At 39.9% G+C, this 23,535-nt stretch overlaps 2 protein-coding genes across 3 annotated transcripts; both read left to right on the forward strand.

Annotated features, from left to right (window-relative positions):
- The first annotated feature begins 83 nt into the window (after nt 1-83).
- On the forward strand, nt 84-18,261 carry espl1 (extra spindle pole bodies like 1, separase). 2 transcript variants are annotated; one of them, XM_026168076.2, is made up of 32 exons: nt 84-264; nt 408-496; nt 660-962; nt 1,057-1,809; nt 1,920-2,021; nt 2,969-3,080; nt 3,365-3,492; nt 3,713-3,906; nt 4,044-4,286; nt 4,450-4,594; nt 5,100-5,259; nt 5,365-5,504; nt 5,885-6,019; nt 6,107-6,220; nt 6,347-6,521; nt 6,649-6,786; nt 6,876-7,032; nt 7,226-7,335; nt 7,558-8,702; nt 8,797-9,190; nt 9,660-9,791; nt 11,251-11,464; nt 11,552-11,745; nt 11,941-12,068; nt 12,610-12,732; nt 12,917-13,066; nt 13,163-13,330; nt 13,484-13,588; nt 13,787-13,902; nt 13,986-14,069; nt 15,068-15,232; nt 17,830-18,261. In XM_026168076.2, exons 2-32 carry the CDS (start codon nt 416-418, stop codon nt 18,029-18,031), a joined length of 6,510 nt encoding a protein of 2,169 aa, XP_026023861.2. In that variant the 5' UTR covers nt 84-264; nt 408-415; the 3' UTR covers nt 18,032-18,261. The 2 variants fall into 2 exon arrangements, with proteins under 2 accessions (XP_026023861.2, XP_080157439.1); XM_080301313.1 differs by having other exon boundaries at nt 5,100-5,504.
- A 1,000-nt stretch (nt 18,262-19,261) lies between these two features.
- On the forward strand, nt 19,262-23,516 carry pfdn5 (prefoldin 5). The gene is made up of 6 exons (XM_026168077.2): nt 19,262-20,048; nt 20,285-20,387; nt 21,110-21,141; nt 21,259-21,333; nt 21,448-21,553; nt 23,219-23,516. The coding sequence occupies exons 1-6, from the start codon at nt 19,983-19,985 to the stop codon at nt 23,299-23,301; spliced, it is 465 nt and encodes a 154-aa protein (XP_026023862.1). The 5' UTR covers nt 19,262-19,982; the 3' UTR covers nt 23,302-23,516.
- Nucleotides 23,517-23,535: the final 19 nt, after the last annotated feature.

Below are 23,535 nucleotides of genomic sequence, written 5' to 3' on the forward strand. Positions count from 1 at the left end.
TAAAACTACGGTACCCATAATTCATTCTGTTTCCGGCTAAAACGGATGTCTTGTCGGATTGGTCTTCAACGATCTTTTAAAAACAGTGAGCGGGGGAGTAAATTCTGTGAGAGGAAAGCGGCGGACATTGATAGTAATTTTTTTTAACGTACACTATTAAAAACAACATTACGCTATTGTGGAAATGTTGCTTATTGCGGGCAGCTAAAAACCTGTTTATCTACCGTACGCACAAAAAACATTTTTAAAGACGTCGACCTTCAAGTAAGTCGCAGTAACTGTTCTCGGTTAAAAGTCTGTTATAGCGTCATAGTGTATTGACGTTGTTGCTAACGCTAACTAGGCTAGCCACTGTGTTGAAGTTTAAGTTATCTTTTATTTACTCTTGGCTAACGTGTTTTCCACAGCTGTCGTCATGAAGTGTTTAAAGGTGGACGAATACATCAAGCGGACTGCTTCCGTGAGAGAAACGGAACTTTTATTCCACGAACTCGAGGTTGGGACCAGTTTATTAAGAAGAATGCTATTAACTTTAGAATTCACGTTAAATTGCTAGTCTGACGCAAGCTGTTAATGTACCTATATTAATCCATTATTAATTGCCTCTACGTTCTCGATTTGAAAGCTGGATTTATTTATGTATGGTCTTTATTTTGCAGAATTATGTAAAGGGTAAGCCCGGGCTTCAGGGTCGCACACTGTGTGACCGGATCATCAGAGCTTGTAACCATCAACTTGGAGTTGGAGGCCTTGACTTGGAGCACATCGGTCAGTTGGTGAAACTGATGGAGCTTTCTCTTCATGGCTATGACATCTTTGCAGCACTTGTGCCTCAGAGCAACCCCTTATACATGGAAAAGATTGTTTTCCATATTGTCAAAAAGCTAAGCAGCATAGAAGTTCACACTCTGTGCAGCCACATAGCTGGACTACTTTACAGTCGTCTTTCTAAAGCCCAACAGGTATGCGTTGCTTTCTCTACAAGAGTGTCTTGTGAAGTATGTCTGACATTGAGTTGAAAAATTAATAATTTAACAAGATTTGTATTTTCTGTAGGATGAAGAAGACTACTGTGTTCTTGTGAGGAGCTGTTTTTCCGTGCTGTGGAACGGACTATCTGCTGCCAAAGACAAGAAAATCTTAAATCCTCAAGACAGACTGCGCTGCCAGATGCAGGCTTTGAGCTTTCTTTTGCTTTTGGACACTGAAAATGCAACTCCATCTCTGCCTAAAGCTGTTGTATACATTGAAGATATCATCACTGAATTTGAGAGTAGCTGTGGAGTGATGACAAAGGAGGATACCTCCATTCTTCTACAGGAAATGAACACACTTTTTAACACATGTTGGACTGGTGATCAAGACTCTGACAGGGATGGCTCAAAGCAGCGTGCAGCATCACGTTTTTACGTGCTTTCTGAAATGGTGCTGATTATATTGAAGGTGCTGTGTAAGGCTGGCCACCACAGGCTGGCCTCCTCCTTCCTGAGTGAAATTGAGAGAAAGGCCTCAGAGTTTCTTAGCTGTCAGTGTACAGCAGTGGTGCTTGCCAAATGGGGAGTAATGATTCATTCAACAGTGAAAGCAGGTGATGAGGCTCGCCAGGCTTTAACAGAGTGTGCTAGGGCCGTGAGATCAGTCTCTGGTAACCTGGGTGACAGAGAAGGTCATGCATTTCTGGAAGGGTGCAGCTTTGTTGTGTGGGCTGTCGACAGTGGGTATGACAAGGGTTTAAGTGGACCGGTGCTACTGGCTTTGTTTTCTTTTTTTGAGGAACACCAAGAGTGCGTAATGAGGATACTAAACAAGGTTAGCATTGCCTCTGACGAGTCAAAATAGGTTGAAGTTTGGAAAAACTGACTTTTTCCTGATTGTAAGTGCTTTTTTTATTATTATTATTATTACATTTATTTTTTCAGAACTTGTCATGCCAGACCGAGTGCAGCAGACTACAGAAGTCACTTTGCTTCAGTATTTACAAAGGCTTTGAGTTTGCCTACGAGAGCATGCTTGCATCTGAGGTAAGTAGGGATGGGTAGAGTGACAACATAACATTGTTTTGATTATGTTTTTCAAGGAAAGTAACAAAACTAAGACCCAACTAGATATTTTCTCTTATAATTACATTGTGCTGTTAATAACTTTCTTTTGCTCTTCTTCTTTTACTGTTGTTGTTGTTGATTTTGTTTTTTAATTTAGCAAAGAAGAAAGAGGGAAAAAAAAAATAATAATAATGGATTGGATTTATATAGCGCTTTTCAAGGCACCCAAAGCGCTTTACAATGCCATTATTCATTCACTCTCACATTCACACACTGGTGGAGGCAGCTACAGTTGTAGCCACAGCTGCCCTGGGGCAGACTGACAGACGCCATCGGCCCCTCTGGCCAACACCAGTAGGCAGTAAGGTAAAGTGTCTTGCCCAAGGACACAACGACCGAGACAGAGAGCCCGGGGATCGAACCGGCGACCTTCCGGTTACAGATGCGCTTCCCAACCCCCTGAGCCACGGTCGCCCTTTGTCTGCCAATACTTATACCAGTATGCAGTTAGAGCTGTGGGGATTAGAACGACTGCAGGAGGGGCATGGATGACCAGGGAAAAATATAGAATGATTTTTTTTTTTTTTTTTTTAAATTTTCTCTTAAACTGAACTTGGAAAGTTCTTGCTTTATAGCTTCTTTTTTTTTTTTTAAAGTAAAACATTTTGGTAAACAAATTCAAAAAGAGAAAGCCGCTTGTTAACCACTGTTATAGATAATAGAATTGCTCTGGTTTATTACTGTTTGAGTTGTGCACATACAGTCTAAGGTGTTTCTGTAGATGATGATGGTGTTGGCAAAACTGAAAAATCATATATTTCTGTGTGGTTGTTTTTTTGTTGTTTTTTTTGTTTTGTTTTGTTTTGTTTTTTTCCCAGTTCTGATTGTACTTGGTTTAACTGTTGGTTGTGATTTGTTGTACGTAGCTGGAGGACAGTGACACACTGGAAAGAGTGCTGCTCTACTGCCAAGCCACAGCTGGACTGATGATGACAGAACTGCATAAACTGTCTAGTGAAAACCTTGTCATCAAAGCAGGTGATTTTCTGTTATTAATGTTGTCAGTTCACTTGAAATGAAATTATATGAAAGGGTTCCTTAAATTATACCATACTTTAGATAGAAGGATTTTTCCTGACGGGCATAAATGAAACGTCAGGTAACAAAACTGCTTTTAAAGAATGTAATTACATGAAAGTTTTGTTGACTTTCTTTTGTCTCTAGCTCAAATAAGAAATACCATGAGGTAAATAGTTCAGTTTATTTGGTCAGGGTTTTTGTGCCTTTTTTTATTTGTCATTTTGTGTTCATGTGTCTTCTAGTAATTGCTGTGAGCAACTTGGCTTGTGGGTTGTACAACAGACGTCTCTATGACAAAGCCTTTATCCTAGTTGAAATCCTCTGCAGGGATCTGTGCAAAAATTGCCCTGCCTCTCTCTCTGTGGATAGGGTAAGTGTTCTTTAATGATTGTGTAATCTTATATCTCTGGTCATATTTTGTAGTGAGGCACAGCTAGGGGAAAATTTGGGGGTTTATGACTAACATTAGTATGCAGACTGCAGCAGTTGGTTTACGAATGAAACCAACGTAATGTATGGGAAATTTATTATATTTGCTAAATATTTGCAGTACTTTCTTTAAAATGTCTGTTTTTACGGTTTGTGATCAGTTGAGCCGGCCCTTCATGCTGGCTGTGCAAACTTCACGGCGGACTGGGCAGTATGATCGAGCTCTGGACTGGGTGATCCTGTGGCTGAAGGCTTTGGGGGACAAAATCACTGCTCACATGACTGAACCTGTATCGCTGTGGGTGAAAACAAAGACTGATGCAGCGTGTAATTCTGAAGAAGACATTAGGCTCAGGTACAAACAAGGACTAATGAAGTGATTTTTATTGTATGCTTGTCTTAGATTTGTCTTTTCTAACAATATTAAATGAGTAGAACAAAAGATTTAACAAAAGATAAATGCTTGTTTTGTGTTGGCCATTTCTTGAGCAGGACGTTGCGTGACGGTTTTGGTCCTGATGTACCTGATGAGAATGTAATGTTGCGCCTTTTGGAGGAAGAGCTTAGTGCTTACAAGGAGATGCCAGGAGATACAGCCCAGGAACGGTACAACACTCTGTGTGATCTGTTGGATATCTGTCACGAGGAGAGTTCCCATATACATCTGCGGGCTGTTTACCTCTGTGAAATGGCCAAAGTTGTGTGCTTCCAGGATTTCAGTGAACAGACTGACTGGTAAGAACTTTTTTTTTTTTGCACCAGTTCTAATGAACTCTGGTCCTTGAGAGACAAAACACATTCTTTAGTGTACCACCAAACTGTGTACTTGGGTTATCACCATCTATGGAAAGTAAATGTTTTCTCTGTGCTCATTATGTTATATTATTTGTGTACACAGCTCAGCAGTGGATTTTATTCACGAAGCTCTACGACTTCTTGATGAAGAACCAGAGACTCCAGAGAATGCAGACAAACTGAAGGATGACAAAGCCCATGCTTTGCTATGGCTTTACATCTGCACTCTGGAGAAGAACCTTCAGGAGGTGAGCGCTGTGTCATCAATCATCTGCTTGTTTTTGTGGATTGCTGTTGTTTGTTTGCACAAAGGTGTGAGAAGGAGTAAAACTGAAAGTGTAAAGTCCGGTTTACATAGTGGAAGCCATGAGAGGTTATTTAGAGGTCCCTATTCAAATGAATGGGAAGAGAGACATATATTTTAATTTTAAGGGAACTGTGTATGGAATCAGCAGTTGAGTCCAGTAAAGACCAGACATCAAAGTCTGATGACTTGTCCCGAAATACTTTTTAAAAGCTTTATACTCTGCATGTGCACGTGCACAGTTTCATGATATGTTTCACGAACATAAGTGGCTAAGCTGTTTCCCAGTTCAGCAGTCGATTGGCTCTTTAGAGAAGGACAGCAGCCATATTAGCTTGCCTCCTCGTTTTATATAATGTTTCTGGTGTTAGTTTGATACTTCTTATTTGTTTGTGTTTGGATTAATTGTTGCTTGTTTTTTTTTTTTTTGTATTTCTTTTTTTAACCAGGCCATTGATAGTGACAGAAAAAGGAAAGAGCTGCGTGAGCAGACACAGTGTGTGACCAGTTCCATAGGAAACAATGATTTTGATTATGAAGACAAGCAGAAAACACAGGACAGTATTCCGGTTTATGAAGGGCTGCATTTCAACCTGACTGCAGAGCACAGTAAGAAATTTTTTTTCCCCCCGTCAGTCAAATCTAAACTGATTGTTTGTTACTGGATATGTTTGTGTGATATTTACAGTCCTCCTTGGTTTTTTTTGTCTTCAGAGTTGTGTCAGCCGTTGGAAAGCGCTTTGGATATTTGGACCACTATTTTTCAGAGTGAAACCCTGCCTTCTGTCAGAGAGCCAAAAGAGACGTGTCGTTCCATTGGTGTGACTGCATCACTGTTCAGACTCATGGGAAAGGTAACAGCACAGGATGTGTAAAATGTTTTCTTTATGCTCCGTTTTGCTAATATCAGTCATTCTAGAAGCACATTTTGCCACTTGGTAACCAATGAAAAATTAATTGGTTGAACATGTTTTTGGTTTTTTTTTTTTTTTGAAGCTGCACTGTAATGGTATGTTTGCTGTGTTGCAAGAATATTCACTGACCATGTTTTTGTTTCCAGCAAGTTATCTAAACACCAATTCCATCCACTTAAAAAAAGAAAAAAAGAAGGCATGATTGAATCCTTTTGTGTGTTAAATAATAATTATGTTAAATAGTTATGATATCAAACTTTACCAGAATAAGTGTATGGCCAGAGAGATTTCTTGTAACTGTTTTGTTTTCTGTTGTTTAGCCTCTCCAGGCTTTGAAGGCTCTCCAGATTTTGACGGACTTCTCAAGGAAACTGGCTGATAACGAGGCCTGTGCCAGCTCGCTCATTCATTCAGCCAGTATTCTTCTTGATTTGGGCTCCACAGAACTGGCGCAGGTAATGCATGCCGTTTAGTAACCTTTCTTACTTTATATGCTTTTGTTTAATAAGAGGCAATATCCAAATGCGCCATATTGTTTTTAGACACAGCTAGACCAAGTGGAATCAGTTCTCCCAAGTAACACAGCAGAGGGATCTTCATCCTTGTCCTTACTGGCAATCCTGGTGAAAGCTCAGTGCCATTACAACAATGGGCAGGTATGTAGCATTCTTCACATTAATCCACTGATTTTGATTTTCCTAAAACATATTATTCTTGCAAGTTATCATTGTTGGCGGGATTTTGTCTTTTAATTGCCCTTCTTGCGTTTGCTCCCATTTCAGATTGACTGTGGACTTCGCTGCCTTATTGAAGTGCTGAAGGAACTAAAGCAGCAGCAGAAACAGTCAAAAAGCTGGTACTTGCTGCGTGCACGGACTCTGCAAACATGCGCTTCTTTTTTGAGCATAGATGCAGCTCTGCTTCCCCAAGTTCAGAAAAATCTTATAATGGAACAAGGTTAGAAGCACTTGCAACTCTTTCTTGAGCCAGATGGCCTTGTGTGTTTTTAATTTTGCATTGTTAGAATATGGCGAAGAAGTTTTCACCTATAGTATGTATGTATGCATGTGTATGTATCTCTTAGGTATAAGTACTTCAGATGGTGCCCTGTACGAGAGCCTAAAGCTTCTTTGCAGCCTTCTGGTTACTTTGGTAGGAAAGGGCCTCTATGGGACTGCCACCAGCAGCAACAGTAGCACAAACGTGGTTTTCATCAACCAGGGTATGTTTGTCCCTCATTCTGAAAGTCATTGGTGCTTGTTTTGCCTCTTGTAACTGTCTTCCTATTCCCTTCTTATCCCCTATGAGCAGGAGATAACCTGGCACTTAAGTGGCAGCTGCTTGCAGAACTGCTAAACTGTTCTAAGAAGATGGTGTCTGTGAGGAGCGACTGCGGGGCCATTAATGACGCCAGACTACAGTGTCTAGAAGCCTTGAAACTGGCCATAAAACTTCAAACACTCAGCCAGTATGTACATGTACATCTTAGTGAGTTAAAATGCAGTTTTTATGAGATATTTGTCTATATGCTTTCTACATTGGTGATGTTAATGTATTGAAGTGACATTTTTATTGTGGCTTGTTTTGGGTTTTTTTTACACTGAGCACAGTAAATTATGAATTCCTGTTAACAGTGTTTTATTTTGTTGTTTGTTTTGTAGATGTTCCGAGTTGCTGGTGATGAAAGCAGAGTTGGAGCTGATGCAGGGAGAAAAAGATGAAAGTAGAACTGATTTGGACATCGTCAGAAACCTTCTGGAGCGCTCCACAGGTCTGTAAATGTATAGCTCCAACACATGGGGCCAGATGTTAGTTTAATAGTGTTGACTTCCAATAAAAGGTAATGATATGATCACAACTGAAATGTTGCTTTTCATGTTATTGAGTCACAATAGACAATGAGACTGGACTTACCAGAGGCCACGTGAAATTATAAAATATGTTGCAAGGTTGTTGTTTTGTAACTTTTTTTTTTTCTTTTGTTTTCCCAAAGACTTTTCTGATCAGGTGCAGAGGGCTGAAGTGAAAATCAAGCCAAGGAAAGGTCGTCCTGTCCAGAGACCTCAGTCTCCTCTTCCAACCATAGAGGATGATCTCAAGGACATCTTGAGCACCAGGTGGACCTCCAAAGAGCCTATAGTGAAGGATCTGTCCGGCTCTCCACCTCTCAAAGCCCTGCCTCACCGCTGGCTGTCGTCACTGACCCATGAACCTGAATGTCAGTGCCCTTGCTGCTCTGAACCCTGTCTAGGTCGTGCCACTGCTCGCTGGGCAGCTGCACAAGCTGATCTGCTTCTTCAGCTGGATCCGAATGACACCAGTGTCAGCTCCAAACTTCAATGGGCAACATTATCCCGCTCTAAGACTGTTACTGCCAAACTTGGAGTAAAATTGGCTAAACTCTTCCCTCTGTACAATACTGGCAAGCATATTTCTAAACCCTCCCTAATGCAGGATATAGTTGGCCGTGTTTATCTGCACATGGCTTTGTCTGGGGTAGATCCGAGCCTTACCAAGGTCTGTGCTATATGGAAAATACTGGAAGCTGGGTTAGCTTTTGTTGAGTCTACACCTTCTCCAATGCTAAGGCCTGTGAGAGCAGGCCTAATGACAGCCAAAGCCATTGCATCCCTGATAAGCTTGGCTGCCAAAAACGAATGCACTCCTGAGGAGCTCTTCTCAAAAGCTTGGACTTGGAATATGCCGAAAGAGGGCAAAGACCTGAAATCAGAACAGAAAAATGATCCTCCTGCATCTGTACTGAAAAAATCTAAAGACGTCATTAAAAACTCAGTTACTGCTGATCCAAAAAAGGAGGCAAAGAAGACCAGGTCTGTCAAACCTAAGATTCAAGTCACAAGCTCCTCAACCAAAGAAAAGAGTCAGGTTCCTATCACACCAGTAACTGTAAAGTCTTATCCTTTTGTTAAAGAGCTCAGCTCTTATGACTTCAACACAGCGGTACCTACTTTGGCCCTTACTCCTGTACAGATGGTAAGATGCCCTGCTTCAGTGCAGAAACCATCAAGGACTGCTCCTAAGCTACAGTTTCATGTGTATGAAGAGTTGTCTCCAGTTCAAGGCAAAGCTCAGCCTGTGCCTGCTGCTCCTAAACGAACAAAGAAATCCCGTTTCAAGGTAAGCATCTAATGATGTGAGATTTTATTATTTCATGATGTGCACTCCAATTTTATGCAAAAATAAGAAAAATGTCTTTAAATTTTAATTATAGGTGGAATTTAGTGATGAAAGCGACTCAGAGGCTAATGCGCAGGCAGAGCCCAAAGTAAAAGCTGAAGCCTCTAAGACACGAACAACTGCTAGGAGAGCTGGCCACAATACCAAAACAACCCCAGATGCACCTGCAGAGAAGGTTCCCCCCAAGAGGCAGGTTAGAGGAAAAAAAAGCACCGTGGTCCCTCGTGCTGCTTCTTCTGAGGACGAGACATTGGTCTGTCGGCCTGGTTCAACAAGAAGAACCAGAAAACAAGTTTCCGCAGCTGCTGTGGAGGAACCAGACACAATGAGGACCATTGAGGAGGAAACTCCAGAAATTCTGGACATGAGCATTGAACAACTTAGGACATCAGATGCTGAGGACAATTCAGCTGCAAGTAAAGATAACAGTATGTATTTTGTGCACATTTTGGAACATCTACATGTCAGTCATTCACATGTATTGCTGTTTTGTTTTTAAATTACATCAGTGAATTCAGATTACAGAGAAGTTTCTCCCTAACTCCCTTGTCAGTAAAGTGCGTAGTTGTAGTTTTCACAACATTTACTTGAGGAACAAATATCCGCAAGCAAATACAAATATCGATAATTCAATTCAATTTTATTTATATAGCGCCAAATCACAACAAAAGTCGCCTCAAGGCGCTTCATAGATACAGAGAAAAACCCAACAATCATATGACCCCCTATGAGCAAGCACTTTGGCGACAGTGGGAAGGAAAAACTCCCTTTTAACAGGAAGAAACCTCCGGCAGAACCAGGCTCAGGGAGGGGCGGCCATCTGCTGCGACCGGTTGGGGTGAGAGAAGGATAGTGGTCACTATAGTCTCTAACAGAATATCTTGACTGTTTCTCCAGACGTGGATTTTGAGGTGCTGCGGAGGGATATGTGCGGTAATCTGGAGAGCGATGAGCTGTTGGTTCTCAGAAGCAGAGGTCATCTGAGAGAGAATGCACAAATCCACCTCTCTCATGCAGACAGCAGGCCAGGTGAGCCAATATCAGATGATGCAGTATTAATAATGGACTGGATTTTATACTTGTATCTTATGATTGTTTTCCTTTTGCTGGCACCCAATGTAAAATGAGTTCAAGTACTATAAAGGAAGGGTTGCTTTATAAAGTAAAACAAGGGCTATGATACCACGATAGGGCTGCTCAATTAATCGAATTTTAATCACGATTACGATCTGGGCTTTCAACGATCATTAAAAATGACTGAGCCGATTATTAGCCCCTCCCTCATTTATCCGCGACACCTTAAAGGCCGGTCCGTGAAAATATTGTCGGGCATAAACCGGTCCGTGGCGCAAAAAAGATTGGAGACCGCTGATTAAGAGGACCCGAGGGAAGCTCGGAAAGCTAAGCAGAAGTTATTTGGAGAGTGACTGCCGTTGGTTGAAAAGAGAGTTTAAAAAAAAAAAACTTCAGTGGTGTTGCACACTATGTTATATTATTTTTTTAAAGTCATTGTTAACCCTTTAAAGCCGGTCAGAGCAGCACGCTCCGTTTTGCGTAACTATTTTTAAATCCCTGTAGAACCTGAACCGTGTAAGCTAGCGCAATAATTTGTTTTGCATATGAAACCGGAGGAGTTGTACTTACATCTGATGCCATCAGCTTGTCCTCGGTCACGGTTTCGTTCCACATATAGCTTTGCAAAAATTGCATAAAAAGCGCTTGCAGGAACAAAAACATAATATTCCAGAAACACGCTTTGCCGTTCCTATCAGCTGTTCCTAACACTTCCCACAGTGAAATGATGCACATGCTGTTTTCTTTGCAAATTTGCATCATAGGATTGTTTTTTGTTTTTCCTGCAGTATATAAAAATTGCTGTATCTCCAAAATAAAACTATGAAGACACTCAAAATAAATTTCCTGTTGTTGTAAACTATTTTTTGCAACTTTATTGTATTTAAAGTTTTGAGGGATAAACCTCTTAAATTTCTCCAAGTAGAAATATATGTAAACAAAACAAAAGCGATTTTCAATTTTTTTTGTAGTTTATTGCACTTTTTTGCAATTTATGTAATTACTATGGACTTAATGCATACATATTATTAAAATATGGGCTATAACAGTTGTATTGATGTATAGCAACTTGAAATGCTCCCACAAATGGCACTACAGCATGTAAAAAAATAATATAAGCTCTGGTGGACTTGGTTCTATAGTAGGTCTTAAAGGGTTAAATAAATATCGTCAAATAATCGTGATCTCAATTTCAGTGAAAATAATCGTGATTATCATTTTTGCCATAATCGAGCAGCCCTATACCACGACTGTAAACCAGATTTGTATGTTAACACTGTTTTTAAGTTTTAAAATGTAATTATCTGATCCAAAGTGTCAAAAAAGGGCCACAACAATAGAAAAATAAACATGGAAGTAATATATTAGATGTGGAGTCCCTAATGAAGTTTCATCCTTAACATCTTTTTTTCAGACAATCTCACTTTGGAGGATGTTCAGTCATTGCTCCGTTCAGCGTGGTTGACTCTTCAGCACTTCCCCCCTCCCACTCTTTATCCGACCCTGTGTGCTCTTTTGGCCTTGACCACGGGACAGCAAAACTCTATAACCACAGCAATGCTACATAGCCATTCTGTGGGCATCACAAGTCGGCATCGCACAATCAGGCATATAGCCAGTTGTCTCAAGTAAGCACCTGTAATATGAAGTGTCAATTTATGATTTTCCACTCATGACATTCTATTTTCTGACACCCGTCATTTCTATTGTAATAGAAAGCTGAAAAAGGCTTCCAGTGAGCTGGAGGACAAGATGCATACTCTGAGTCTGAATGAGCTCACTCAGACTGTGTGTGAACAGAGGCTGGCTCAGATGGAGAACATCTTTTTATTCCCAACAGCTGACCCCTCGACTTTTCCAGAGACCCACGGCCAAGAGTTTATCCAACAAATCCAGCACCTTCCTTCAGGTAGAATAATACTTTCTTTGATTTCTCTTGCTACCCTGACAGCAGTGAGCGTCTTCTATTTTAGCATCCATAGCCCAACTATGTCAGAATCTTTAGCATTTGAAAGGCTAAGCTAAGTAAAAGCAGAGTTTGCATTATCAATGTGACCTAAATAACATCATTTGACAGTTTCTCTGTCTATACTTTCTGTTTTAGGAGTGACTGCATGTGTCATGTCTGTAATGGGAGTCAAACCAGGAGAAATGAGCAACAGCATCATGCTGACACGTCTGGAGAAAAGTTCTGCTCCTGTCACAGTTTATATTGACACATCTAAACAAAAGGTGAAGGTTTTCAGCAGACTGTTGATCTATTTTCTTCCTTCAAAGCAAATACATTTACAATTAATGCAAAATGAAAATGTAAACTAACATAGTTTTTACCTCTCAGCCATAAAAAGACTGATGGGGTATTACCACCCAACTTTGTGAACACGATAACATGAACAAGGAGACGTAAGATTTTTATACCATAAGTGTATCTATTAAAAATCTCAGACAACTTTGTCTCGTCAACGTCAGAGGTCAAGTTTTCTGAAAGTCTTGTGAATGCAATAGCTTAAGAAAGAAGTCACCTAGGATTTTCAAATTCATAGCACAGGTGCATCTACTAGGGAGCTTAAATCTAGAAACAATCAAGTAAGGGAATTTTATTACTGTCATAATCTGACGCCTGAATTTAAATACTTTGTTTGGTTCTGTGACTTCATGCCTCAGTCGTGACACTCAACAGCAGCAGCCCCAGTGCTTTGTCCAGCTTTGTTTATAAGACCTTTAAATCATATTTTTAACAGACAATGACTAACTTTGACTTTCTGTTGTGCAGCATCCCATTAGCCAGTTAGTCCAGGAGATGGATAGTATTCTGGTCGAGCAGAAGGTTGTGAGCTGTGTGTCTGAGAAAGCCAAGTGGTGGGAGGGCCGCAGGACTCTCGACTCTCGAGTTGAGGTCAGTATTACAGATAAATGACGTTGCTGGACTTCATAGTGCCTGCATTATTCACCTACTTTGATTTTGTTAAACAGTCATTTAGACCAAAAAGTGTCATAGAAACAAAATTTCTATGAGCAATGTGAATTGCTGTTTTAGAGCGTTCTTTTAAAGTGAAAACATTTTGCTATCTCACCTTCAGCAACTCTTGAAGGACATGGAGAAGTTGCTTGGATGCTGGAGAACCTTCCTTCTACCCCTTTCACTGGATGCTGAGCTTTCCAAACAGACCCAACACCTTTACAAGGCATTATCTGCAAGGGGGGTGCCAGTGCAAGAAGAGATGTTGAAGGTGGTGTTTTTTTGTTTGTTTTTGTTTCATTTCCATGGATCTTTAACATCAGGTTAATCGATTATTCTGACCACTAATGCCTCTGACTTGTCTTAGGTTCTGCTTTCTGCATCTCCTGTGCTATCTGAAGACGATTTGAAAAGATTCACTCTAGGAGTTTCTCCACAGTGGGACACTGAGTGTGATCAGCTTCTTCACACTGCTGTGTCCCAGCTCTTACAGAGGGATGAGCCCCGAAATCATGTGGTTCTAATCCTTGACAAGGTTGGTTTCATCATCTCTGTGAAATACTGAATTCACTTTTATAGCTAATGCAGGCATGTGTGTCACTACAAGTTGAAAAGCATCACTGCATTGTATCACTTGTGAGAAGACAAAGTATTTGCTGCTTATCAGCTTTTGTGCTTTTTGCTGCAGTACCTTCAGAAGTTGCCATGGGAGAGCATTCCCGTCTTAAAGTCTAGCTCTGTAAGTCGGATGCCTTCTCTGCACTCGCTGCTTGGACTGAGCATTCAAAAAGAGGTATGATTAAGCTCTATAACTGTCAGGTAGGACTCATACATGTATGTTAAGGCGTTTAACATTCACACCTCTCATTAACTGCAATGCTAATAAAGACATTCCCATGCTGTCAAGGATTAATGCAAAGTGTCTGCATTGCTAATGAAATAGTTGATTTCAATAGTCGCAATGTTATCATTATTTCAATCATTCTTTTAGACTGACTCCGAGTCTATTTTGAGGCGTGGTGTGGATGCAAAGAAAGTGTTTTATGTGCTCGATCCTGATGACAATTTAGGAAACTCCCAGGAGCGTTTCAAAGACTGGTTTTGCAGGTGAGACTGAAACATATCAGTAATTGAGCACAAGTCCATGCATAAATGTTTTTCATCAGTTCAGTTTTCTATTCTCATTAAAGCAAACCGGACTGGGAAGGAGTGTGTGGAGTTGCACCTGCCTTGGGCCGACTAGAAGAAGCTGTTTCTACAAAAGACGTCTACATGTGAGTTTCAGTTTTTCAAGTAAAAATTAACTACTGATTCAAACCCCTTTGTTTGAACATTTTTCTCTCTTCAAGATTCACTTTAAAATTCTTTAAAAAGGAAAAAAAAAAGGGTCTCCCTTAAAAACACATTAAAACCAATAATGTCAACCTGAATGAACTACATATATATACATACTTGTAAAAATTAATTCTGTAAGCAGACCACTAAGCACTGTGACGGACTCCAAGGCACTTCATCACTTGGGTAATACTCTCATCTTGGCAGCATCATGCTATTGGTGTACCTGTCAGGGCTTAAAGGAAAGAGGTTGGGGTGAAAGTTTTTCTATTAGTAAAAATAATTCAGCTACGGTCTTGTTGGAGTAGCTTGAGGACAAGTCTGGTTTTACCATCGTTGTTGCTAACGACAACCCGTAAAAACAGGCGCTTGTCCGTCTGTAGTGTGGTTATATTAAATATAAGAGAAAGAGAGAACTTTAAGAAATTAATATAGCCACTACAGTGACCATCAGAACGATGAAAAAAATATTGTTTTATTTTGCGACACCACGAAACAAACGATAGCGTAAAATGAAACGATAGACGTTTTTATATCGTCATCCGATATATATCATTATATCGAACAGCCCTATGTAGAGATGTGTACAAAAAGACCCAAAGCTTAATGTGCTACTTTGAGGGCCTTCTGGAGATAAGTAAGGGGCAGTGTGCAGAAAGTGAAGGTGTCTGGATGGTGACCCTGAGCTTTACTGTAGATGGTTCACACTGGGACTGATTTCTTAATCAAAAATAAAACTTTCTCTTTGTCAAACATATAATAGTCATTCTATTTTACATAATTAGGGCTTGTTTTTCGTAACATTCAGTTCTGTCAACAGATTTCCATCCATCTTTTTTTACCTTGTATTTCTATTTTATTTTTTTTATTTTTATTTTTTTATTTCTGTTCGTTTTGCGAGTTTCACTTTTTTTAATCTATCTCTCCATGATTTTAGTTATGTGGGCCATGGAGCAGGAGCCCGATTCCTGGACAGCCAGGCTGTTCTCAAACGGCCGCTGAGGGCAGCATCTCTGCTGTTTGGCTGCAGCAGCGGAGCCCTGGCTGTCCGGGGGCAGCAGGAAGGAAATGGCATTGTGCTAAATTACATCATAGCAGGCTGGTAAGATATTTTTGCATTTTCATTCATGTGCAGCTGAATGAAAACTGGATAACGTGATCATATGAAATGCACAGCATTTCCTTTTGATGGCTGAAGCAAGTTATAATAGCTGATGTGAAACCTTTTCATTGTATGCATTTATTTTTAACTTGTGCACTACAAAGTACTTATGATTACAACCTAAAAACAAAAATTTAAATAAAGAAAAATAAACATAAATAATATATTTTTTTAATACTGCTGTTGCAGATTTAATTGCAATTTTTTTGAAACAAACTGTTGTTAACAGAAGGAATATTTGGGAATCTTATGTACAGGGTGGGCCATTTATATGGATACACCGTAATAAAACGGGAATGGTTGGTGACATTAAAGTCCTGTTTGTGGCACATTAGTATATGTGAGGGGGCAAACTCCTCAAGATGGGTGGTGACCATGGTGGCCATTTAGAAGTCGGCCATCTTGGATACAACTTTTGTTTTTTCAATAGGAAGAGGGCCATGTGACACATCAAACTTATTGGTAATGTCACAAGAAAAACAATGGTGTGCTTGGTTTCAACGTAACTTTATTCTTTCATGAGTTATTTACAAGTTTATGACCACTTATAAAATGTGTTCAATGTACTGCCCATTGTGAATGTGAATATAAACAATAGGTTGTTTTGTTTTTTTTATATACAGTAATTACATAAACAAACACAGTTGTGTCTGAGAGTCAAATTGAGTCACTTATATCCAGTGAACTGTTCAAGTTTGTCAGAAAACTGCATACTGACTTTATTTAAGGGATAATTTTAAGGCAATACAAGGCTTATTTTGTAAACTGACAGAAATCATTTTAATAAAGAACAGTGGTCCCTAAATCTAAAAAATAGAATCTAATGGATGTACATTTGTTTTTATAAATACAGGTAAAATATCTTGTTTCAATCAAAATCTATTTTGACTGCAGTTCCTTCTCAGCTGCTTGCTTTGGCTTCACATAACAAGTTAATCCATTTATACTTCTCCCACTCTTCACACACTGATAGCAACACCGCAGGAGAAATGCCAGCACAGGCATCCAGTATCCGTAGTTTCAGGTGCTGTACATCTCGTATCTTCACACTATAGACAATTGCCTTCAGATGACCCCAAAGATAAAAGTCTAAGGGGGTCAGATCGGGAGACCTTGGGGGCCATTCAACTGGCCCACGACGACCAATCCACTTTCCAGGAAACTGCTCATCTAGGAATGCTCGGACCTGGCACCCATAATGTGGTGGTGCACCATCTTCTGGAAAAACTCAGGGAACCTGCCAGCTTCAGTGCATAAAGAGGGAAACACATCATCATGTAGCAATTTCAAATATCCAGTGGCCTTGAGGTTTCCATGGATGAAGAATGGACCCACTATCGTTGTACCCCATATACCACAGCAAACCATCACTTTTGTTGTTCCAACAGTCTTGGAGGGATCCATCCAATGTGGGTTAGTGTCAGACCAATAGCGGTGGTTTTGTTTAACTTCACCATTCACGTTAAAGTTTGCCTCATCACTGAACAAAATCTTCTGCGTGAACTGAGGGTCCTGTTCCAATTTTTGTTTTGCCCATTCTGCAAATTCTGTGTGCCGATCTGGGTCATCCTCGGTGAGATGCTGCAGCAGCTGGAGTTTGTAAGGGTGCCATTTGTGAGTAGCTAATATCCACCGAAGGGATGTTCGACTAATGCCACTCTCCAGTGACATGAAAGTTAGCGAGCAGTTTGCTGACTGTAGCATGGGAGATGGGTGGTCTCGTAGGGCGTCTTGCATTGAAATCTGCTGCAATGACCCGGTTACTGCGTTCACCAGATATCAACACAATTTCGATCCGCTCCTCACGTGTTAACCTCTTCGACATGTCAATGGCTGTGAACAAAGAGAAACTTGTAAATAACTCATGAAAGAATAAAGTTACGTTGAAACCAAGCACACCATTGTTTTTTCTTGTGACATTACCAATAAGTTTGATGTGTCACATGGCCCTCTTCCTATTGGGGAAAAATTCAAAAGTTGTATCCAAGATGGCCAACTTCTAAATGGCCACCATGGTCACCACCCATCTTGAGGAGTTTGCCCCCTCACATATACTAATGTGCAACAAACAGGACTTTAATATCACCAACCATTCCCATTTTATTACGCTGTATCCATATAAATGGCCCATCCTGTAGAGCAGGGGTGTCAAACTCAAATACACAGTGGGCCAAAATTCAAACTGGAACAAAGTCGCGGGCTAACGTTAATATTTATTGAAATATATTTATTCCTCCAGATATAAGAATGAATCTTTTCTTATGGACTCAAACACGTTTGCTGAAAAACTGAATATGGAACAAGCAAAGCTTTATACTAAACAATATATATATTAGCTGTATAATACCAGTAGGCCAGCTCTGATAGTAATTTGGTATGGCTTCGCGGGCCAAATGTAAGTAGGCTGCGGGCCAAATTTGGCCCGCGGGCCAGAGTTCAACACCTATGCTGTAGAGTATCTAGTTTGTAACATGTCTTATGGTCATCATCCTTTTGATTTTTTTTTTTTTTTTTTTTTTTTTGTTTGCTTGTTTTAGCCCATTCATCTTGGGAAATCTCTGGGATGTCACAGATCGGGATATTGATCGCTTCACCAAGGCCTTGTTAGAGTCGTGGTTTTCTGCTGGCTCCGGGGCACCACTCCTCGACTTCATGGGGTCGTCTCGGCAGGCCACTCACTTGAAATATCTGATAGGCTCTGCGCCCGTGGTATACGGGCTGCCAGTGCACTTATCATAGGGAGCCACTGAGGGTTTTTTTTTTTTTTTTTTTTTTTTTTTTTTTAATAAATGCATTTTGAGTATAACATTATAAAAAAATGTTATATAACCATTGTTTTGATTATCTTTTTTTGTGTGTGTCAATATGTTTTAAATAACTTAGGATTTTATTTTATTTTTTTTAATTCATCATTAATGTATAGAATGAACTCCTTTTTAAAATATAATAAATGTTTTTTTCACCCACAATCTGTCGGTGCCCTGTTAATTATGTAAAGAAATGAAGCCCAGATCTGTCTCCACAATTATCAGATCTCAATCTCTGGGAGTTGGTTGACCAGGAGATTGGTATGATGGATGTGCAGCAGACAAATCTGCAGCAACTCTGTGATTCGTTCATATTTAAATGGAATAACATTTCTGAGGAATGTTTCCAGCACCTTGTTGAATCTATGCCACGAAGAATGAAGGCAGTTCTGAAGGAAAAAGAGGGTCCAACCCAGTACTAGCAATGTTTATTTAATAAAGTGGCCAATGAGTGTACATTGAACCTGGTGCCTGTGGTACCTGACATATTTACATAAAGCTCTCTACCTTAAACCAATACAAAAAAAGAAGAGTAACGGTATAAAAGTGTTTGACATGAAAAATGTCTTCAGAAAGGAGCCCCCCATAGCCCATCTTCTCGTATCACTGCTGAATGTTTTTCTAGTCACTGTTTTGAACTTTGCACCCATGGGGCATGCATGGTGTTATTTCTTTGGAATAAATTATTTTTTAACAGCAGTTGGTGGATGTCCACACTTTCTGGGTGCTCTTGCAGTTTTAGTTTTATTTTGTCACAAGCACAAAAAATAAATTTTATATAGGGCCTATATCCAGCAATATTTTTCTTCTTCTTTTGGCCTGAGCAGATTGAAAGCAGATCATCTGCCTGCATCTCACTCTATCCCAGGAATCCCCTGTCACACAAACCCTCTGCATACCATCCTTAACTACATCCATGAATATTTTCTGTTGTCTTTCTCTTCTCCTGCTGCTTGGCAGTTCCATCTTCAAGATCCTTTGTCTGATACATCTGCCATCTCCCCTTTTCGCAGGTCTAAACCATCTCAGCTTTACCTCATCAAACTGCTATTCCCTCTGTGTACTCATTACTAAATCCTGATCTCTCCCACTGAAAACTACATCTTCGATTGTCTGTGAAGGTTCTCAGTCAACCAGGTCATCGTAGTCTATGGAGCTTGGGGGGGAGAAAGCATCTGGAGACATTTCATCTTTTATCCAAGAAGCGTCTTTAGTTCATCTTCGACTGCCACCTGCAATTTGGACTGCTGTGTTTTAGTCATTTCAGCTATCTCCAAACTATACATCATAGCATGTCTCACTACCACCTTGTAAACCTTCCCTTTCACACTCGCTGATATCCTTCTGTCACAAATCACCCCGGACACTTGGCTCCACCCTGCCTACACACTCTTCTTCACCTCTCTTGTGCACTGTCCATTGCTTCAGATGGTTGACTGCAGGTATTTAAACTTCTACTTTCACTACCTTTGCACCTCGCTACCTCTCTCATTCACACATATGTATTCTTTCTTTCTTCTATTGACTTTTGTTCCTCTTTCCTGAGTATATCCTCACTTCTTCAGGCTCTTTTCCTTTCTTCCTGCTCTCACTACAGATCGGTGCCATCTGCAAACATCAAAGTCCACAGAAACTCCTCCCTGACCTCATCTGTCAGTGATCACCATTTTAAACAAGAAGGGGCTCAGTTCAGATCCCCAGTGTTATCCCAGCTCAAACTTGAACCCATCTGTCAGCCTCACATACTTCTCCTTGAAGAGGCATAAGGAGCTGGTTCACTTCCTCACTTCTCCGCAGTGGGGCGATGTTTCAGACTAGTGACGGTCCAGCTCCATAACCCGGAAACAGCATCACTAAAGGTCTCTTAGCATCACGCTTCCAACATGGCGGTGAATCTGACAGACCTCTCCCTGCCTCAATTAGAGGGACTGAAAACCCAGCTAGACCAGGTAGTGTGCCTAGTTTATCCGTGTGTGTGTGAGGAATGTGTCCTTATAAAGGGGTCTAATCAGAGCTTTAAGCGTGCTGAGAACGGGCCCGGGTATTCAGCCGGCTAGCACCACTGATGCTAACAGTGCAAACCCATTGTTGTTGATGCTGTCGGCACACCTTATCAAGTCAAGCATAAAACCATTGGTTGGTAACCGTGTGCCACTTGCTTTCTACGCGTTGTGTCTTTTTGCAGGAAGTTGAGTTCTTGACGTCTTCGATAGGTCAGCTCAAAGTTGTCCAGACCAAGTATGTTGAGGCAAAAGATAGCTTGAATGTCCTAAACAAAAACAATAAAGGTGAGTAATAATTTTAACTTCTGACAGCCTACCTCTGGTAGATTGAAAAACATGTTTATCTCAAGACTCAAGAGGCGTGAAACTGACTATATCGGCAATAACTCGTATTATTATATATTAGATGCACCGGTATTCAAATGAAATGCAAGTAGCAGCTACTACCCTGTTTATTTACTTCCCCTTTTAACCAACCAGTTAACTGATAAATGTTATGTAGTGAGAGTGAGGAGCAGGTTGAAGACAGCCTAGAGAGGTTTGAAAGTCAGCACAAGTGTTGAATGAATGCCATGTTGATGTCAGAGTAGAAAGGTCAGACTGCTTTGAGTTGATGGAAGAACAACAGCAACTCAAATAACCACTCTTAATAACTAAGGTCTAAGACATTCATCGGACGTCCTCTATGAAAAATCAACTACACATCCTGGATTATAGTGTACATGACTAAATTTTGTGGCTATTACCCCTTTCGCAGTTTCAACAAAAAAAAAGCAAGAGCAAAACACAGAAGGGCTGAGGCGCTGATCTGAGCTCATATGCACTGTAATGATATAACCAGTCATCACATTAAAAACGACACTTGTTACAACCTTATTAGTTCTTATGACACCCCCCACGACCATTTCTGGCCAAAAACAGAATTCTGCTTTTTCAGTAATGTTTGCTGGAAATCTGTGGCTTAATTTGATTTATTATTACCTCCTCCTTTCTCCTCTCTCATATAGGAAAAGAACTCCTTGTGCCTCTTACCAGTTCTGTATCCTTTTGTTTGCACTGGACAGTAAGTGTTTTGCTGTGTTGTATGATGTGCTTTAAATTACGTCATGGTTATCTTGAGCTATGCATGTTTGTCCTTGACATTCCTGTTACTCAGATGTATGTCCCTGGGACATTAAATGATGTGGAACACGTTTTAGTGGATGTGGGGACAGGATACTATGTTGAAAAGGTAAAAAAAAAAAATAAAAATTTGCAATTTGAAAAGCCATGAATGGATTATAATGAAACAAAATGTTTAAATGTGTTTGAGTTGTGTTGAGATTTCTCCTTTATGTCTCTGCAGAACGTGGAAGACTCAAAGGCATTCTTTAAGCGCAAAATAGACTTCCTCACAAAGCAGATAGAGAAAATTCAGCCGGCCCTACAGGAAAAACATGCCATGAAACAAGGTAATTTCCTTATCTCGGTGCACCATCATACAATGTGACATTATACTGGTTTTAAGCACTGTATGAGTCAGAATTCTGGCTGGGTTGGAGGGGGATGAAATACTTATTTTATTCAATGACATGCATGTTTCTGGACTTTTTATTTTTTTTTCTTCAATTAAAATGAAATTATCCTAAAAATTAGACGACAGCAATTATGATTATTTTCACCACATTAATGTCGACTCTTTTTGAATGGATTGAACCTCAGTCTTGAAACTTTACCTTTACCTTTTGATCTCATCGGCAAAGCTTCATGTGTGTATCTTGCAGAGTTGTGATACAGTTGTGGTGACAAATTGTGCCAAATAACAACCAAATTACTCATAGTGCCTTTGCAGTTGTTTCCCGTACAGAAGGTGTCTTCATAAACACATTTTATCATCATTGACAAAAACACAGACTTACAAGGTGAAGATGATATCAGCTGAAAATCCATGTCCACTCATGTGATGAACCACGTTGGATAATAAGTTTGCAATGCAACATAACTCCCCCACATCTTCACTGTGTCTGTGCCAGGCATCGTACTTGTCCTCACTCTGTTTGTTTTTTTTTGTTTTGTTTTTTAGTTCGTTTAGCCTTGGCTTTTTTACAGTACAGTTTTTGTTTTATACACTAAAGAGTAGTAAACTAAATACTTAAGTAGCTTTCAGCATAGCTAGCTAATATGAATTTTGATGAATTAACCTATGAAGATGACATTTGATGACCTCGCCTGTACCCTCAACCTAGTACACTAATGCTGGGTGATTTAACCCATGTGTAAGTTATATAAAACAGCATGTTAGTGTTGTTGGGTTAGTAACGACTTTACACCTTGGCATTTATCAATGAAGATGTGGTTCAACAACCATTAGAACAGTATTCGGGTTTATCCAGGGGTAACTAGGGGCAGAAACCCCCTCACTAACTTTTGATTCAAACACACTCATTTTGTTCTAATAGTCAGGAATTAAATATGACAGAAACCACTCAGAAAAGAGCTTCAAGGGTTATTCTGAGTAAGCTATGAAGGGTAATAGAGCTAAAATACAATAAAAGTCGTTCATCAAATCACCTGAGTGAATAGTTCAAATGTGAAGAAAAGCAATGTTTTCAGCCTCTCCCATCCAACAGGGAACAGCATGCTAAATTAAGAAACAGCTCAACTGAAAGTCATTTGTATGCTTATGAACTGCTCAGTCTTTAAATTTGGCACATTTCCTGCCCCCCTACTGTCTGTATTGCAATGGAATTCCTGCACTACGCAGGGGTTAGTCTAAGGAGGGGCCAAATGTCACTTTAGTGACTATTCTTTGGGATTTGGATAATATAAATTATTAATCTAGCAAGGATTTTATGTATATTCTTATTGATTAAACTAGCAATATATAAAGAAACTAAATGTTTTTTCTGGGACAGCAAATGTTTGATCAGTGGACTTATGAACCATGACTGTTTTTTTTTTTTTTTTGTTTTTTGTTTTTTTATGAAGCCATGTGTTGAGTCTTTAACATTAAAGAATAACGGTAATTTCCAGTGTCCATGCCATTACAAAAGATGGGTATGAGTGCATATCGGAAAATGTTAATGTTAATCGATAGCAGCGTTGAATTTATATTATACTTGTCTTCTTTTTTGCAGCTGTAATTGAAGTAATGAACATGAAGATCCAGCAGTTACAACAGAGCCAACAAGCCTCGCAAATGGGGACCACCAAGGCATAATAAGAACAGCTGTTTGAACTCCTTATGAGCAGGAGGATTTTTTTAGTTTGTGTTGAGAAAACATGCTTCAATCTGACGAGCACAAACCTTGTTTCAAATATATTACAAGTAGCCTGTTGTTATTGTAAAGCAGCCATATGCGCTTGGTCAATTTTAAATTAAATTGGGTGTCCAGCATGTTTGATTATTAAAGAGGTCACTGTGGATTCAATGAACATTGAAGTGTTTGTGTTA

Source organism: Astatotilapia calliptera, chromosome 5, assembly GCF_964374335.1.
Source record: "Astatotilapia calliptera chromosome 5, fAstCal68.1, whole genome shotgun sequence".
NCBI lineage: Eukaryota > Metazoa > Chordata > Actinopteri > Cichliformes > Cichlidae > Astatotilapia > Astatotilapia calliptera.

Coding starts and splice junctions, on each gene's coding strand:
- espl1 (XM_080301313.1), top strand. CDS start 416: ATGAAGTGTTTAAAGGTGGACGAATACATCAAGCGGACTGCTTCCGTG. Junction 3,907..4,043: donor GAAGAAGACATTAGGCTCAG/GTACAAACAAGG, acceptor TTTCTTGAGCAG/GACGTTGCGTGACGGTTTTG. Junction 12,733..12,916: donor CTCTCGACTCTCGAGTTGAG/GTCAGTATTACA, acceptor TCTCACCTTCAG/CAACTCTTGAAGGACATGGA.
- pfdn5 (XM_026168077.2), top strand. CDS start 19,983: ATGGCGGTGAATCTGACAGACCTCTCCCTGCCTCAATTAGAGGGACTG. Junction 21,334..21,447: donor CAGGATACTATGTTGAAAAG/GTAAAAAAAAAA, acceptor ATGTCTCTGCAG/AACGTGGAAGACTCAAAGGC. Junction 21,554..23,218: donor AAAACATGCCATGAAACAAG/GTAATTTCCTTA, acceptor TCTTTTTTGCAG/CTGTAATTGAAGTAATGAAC.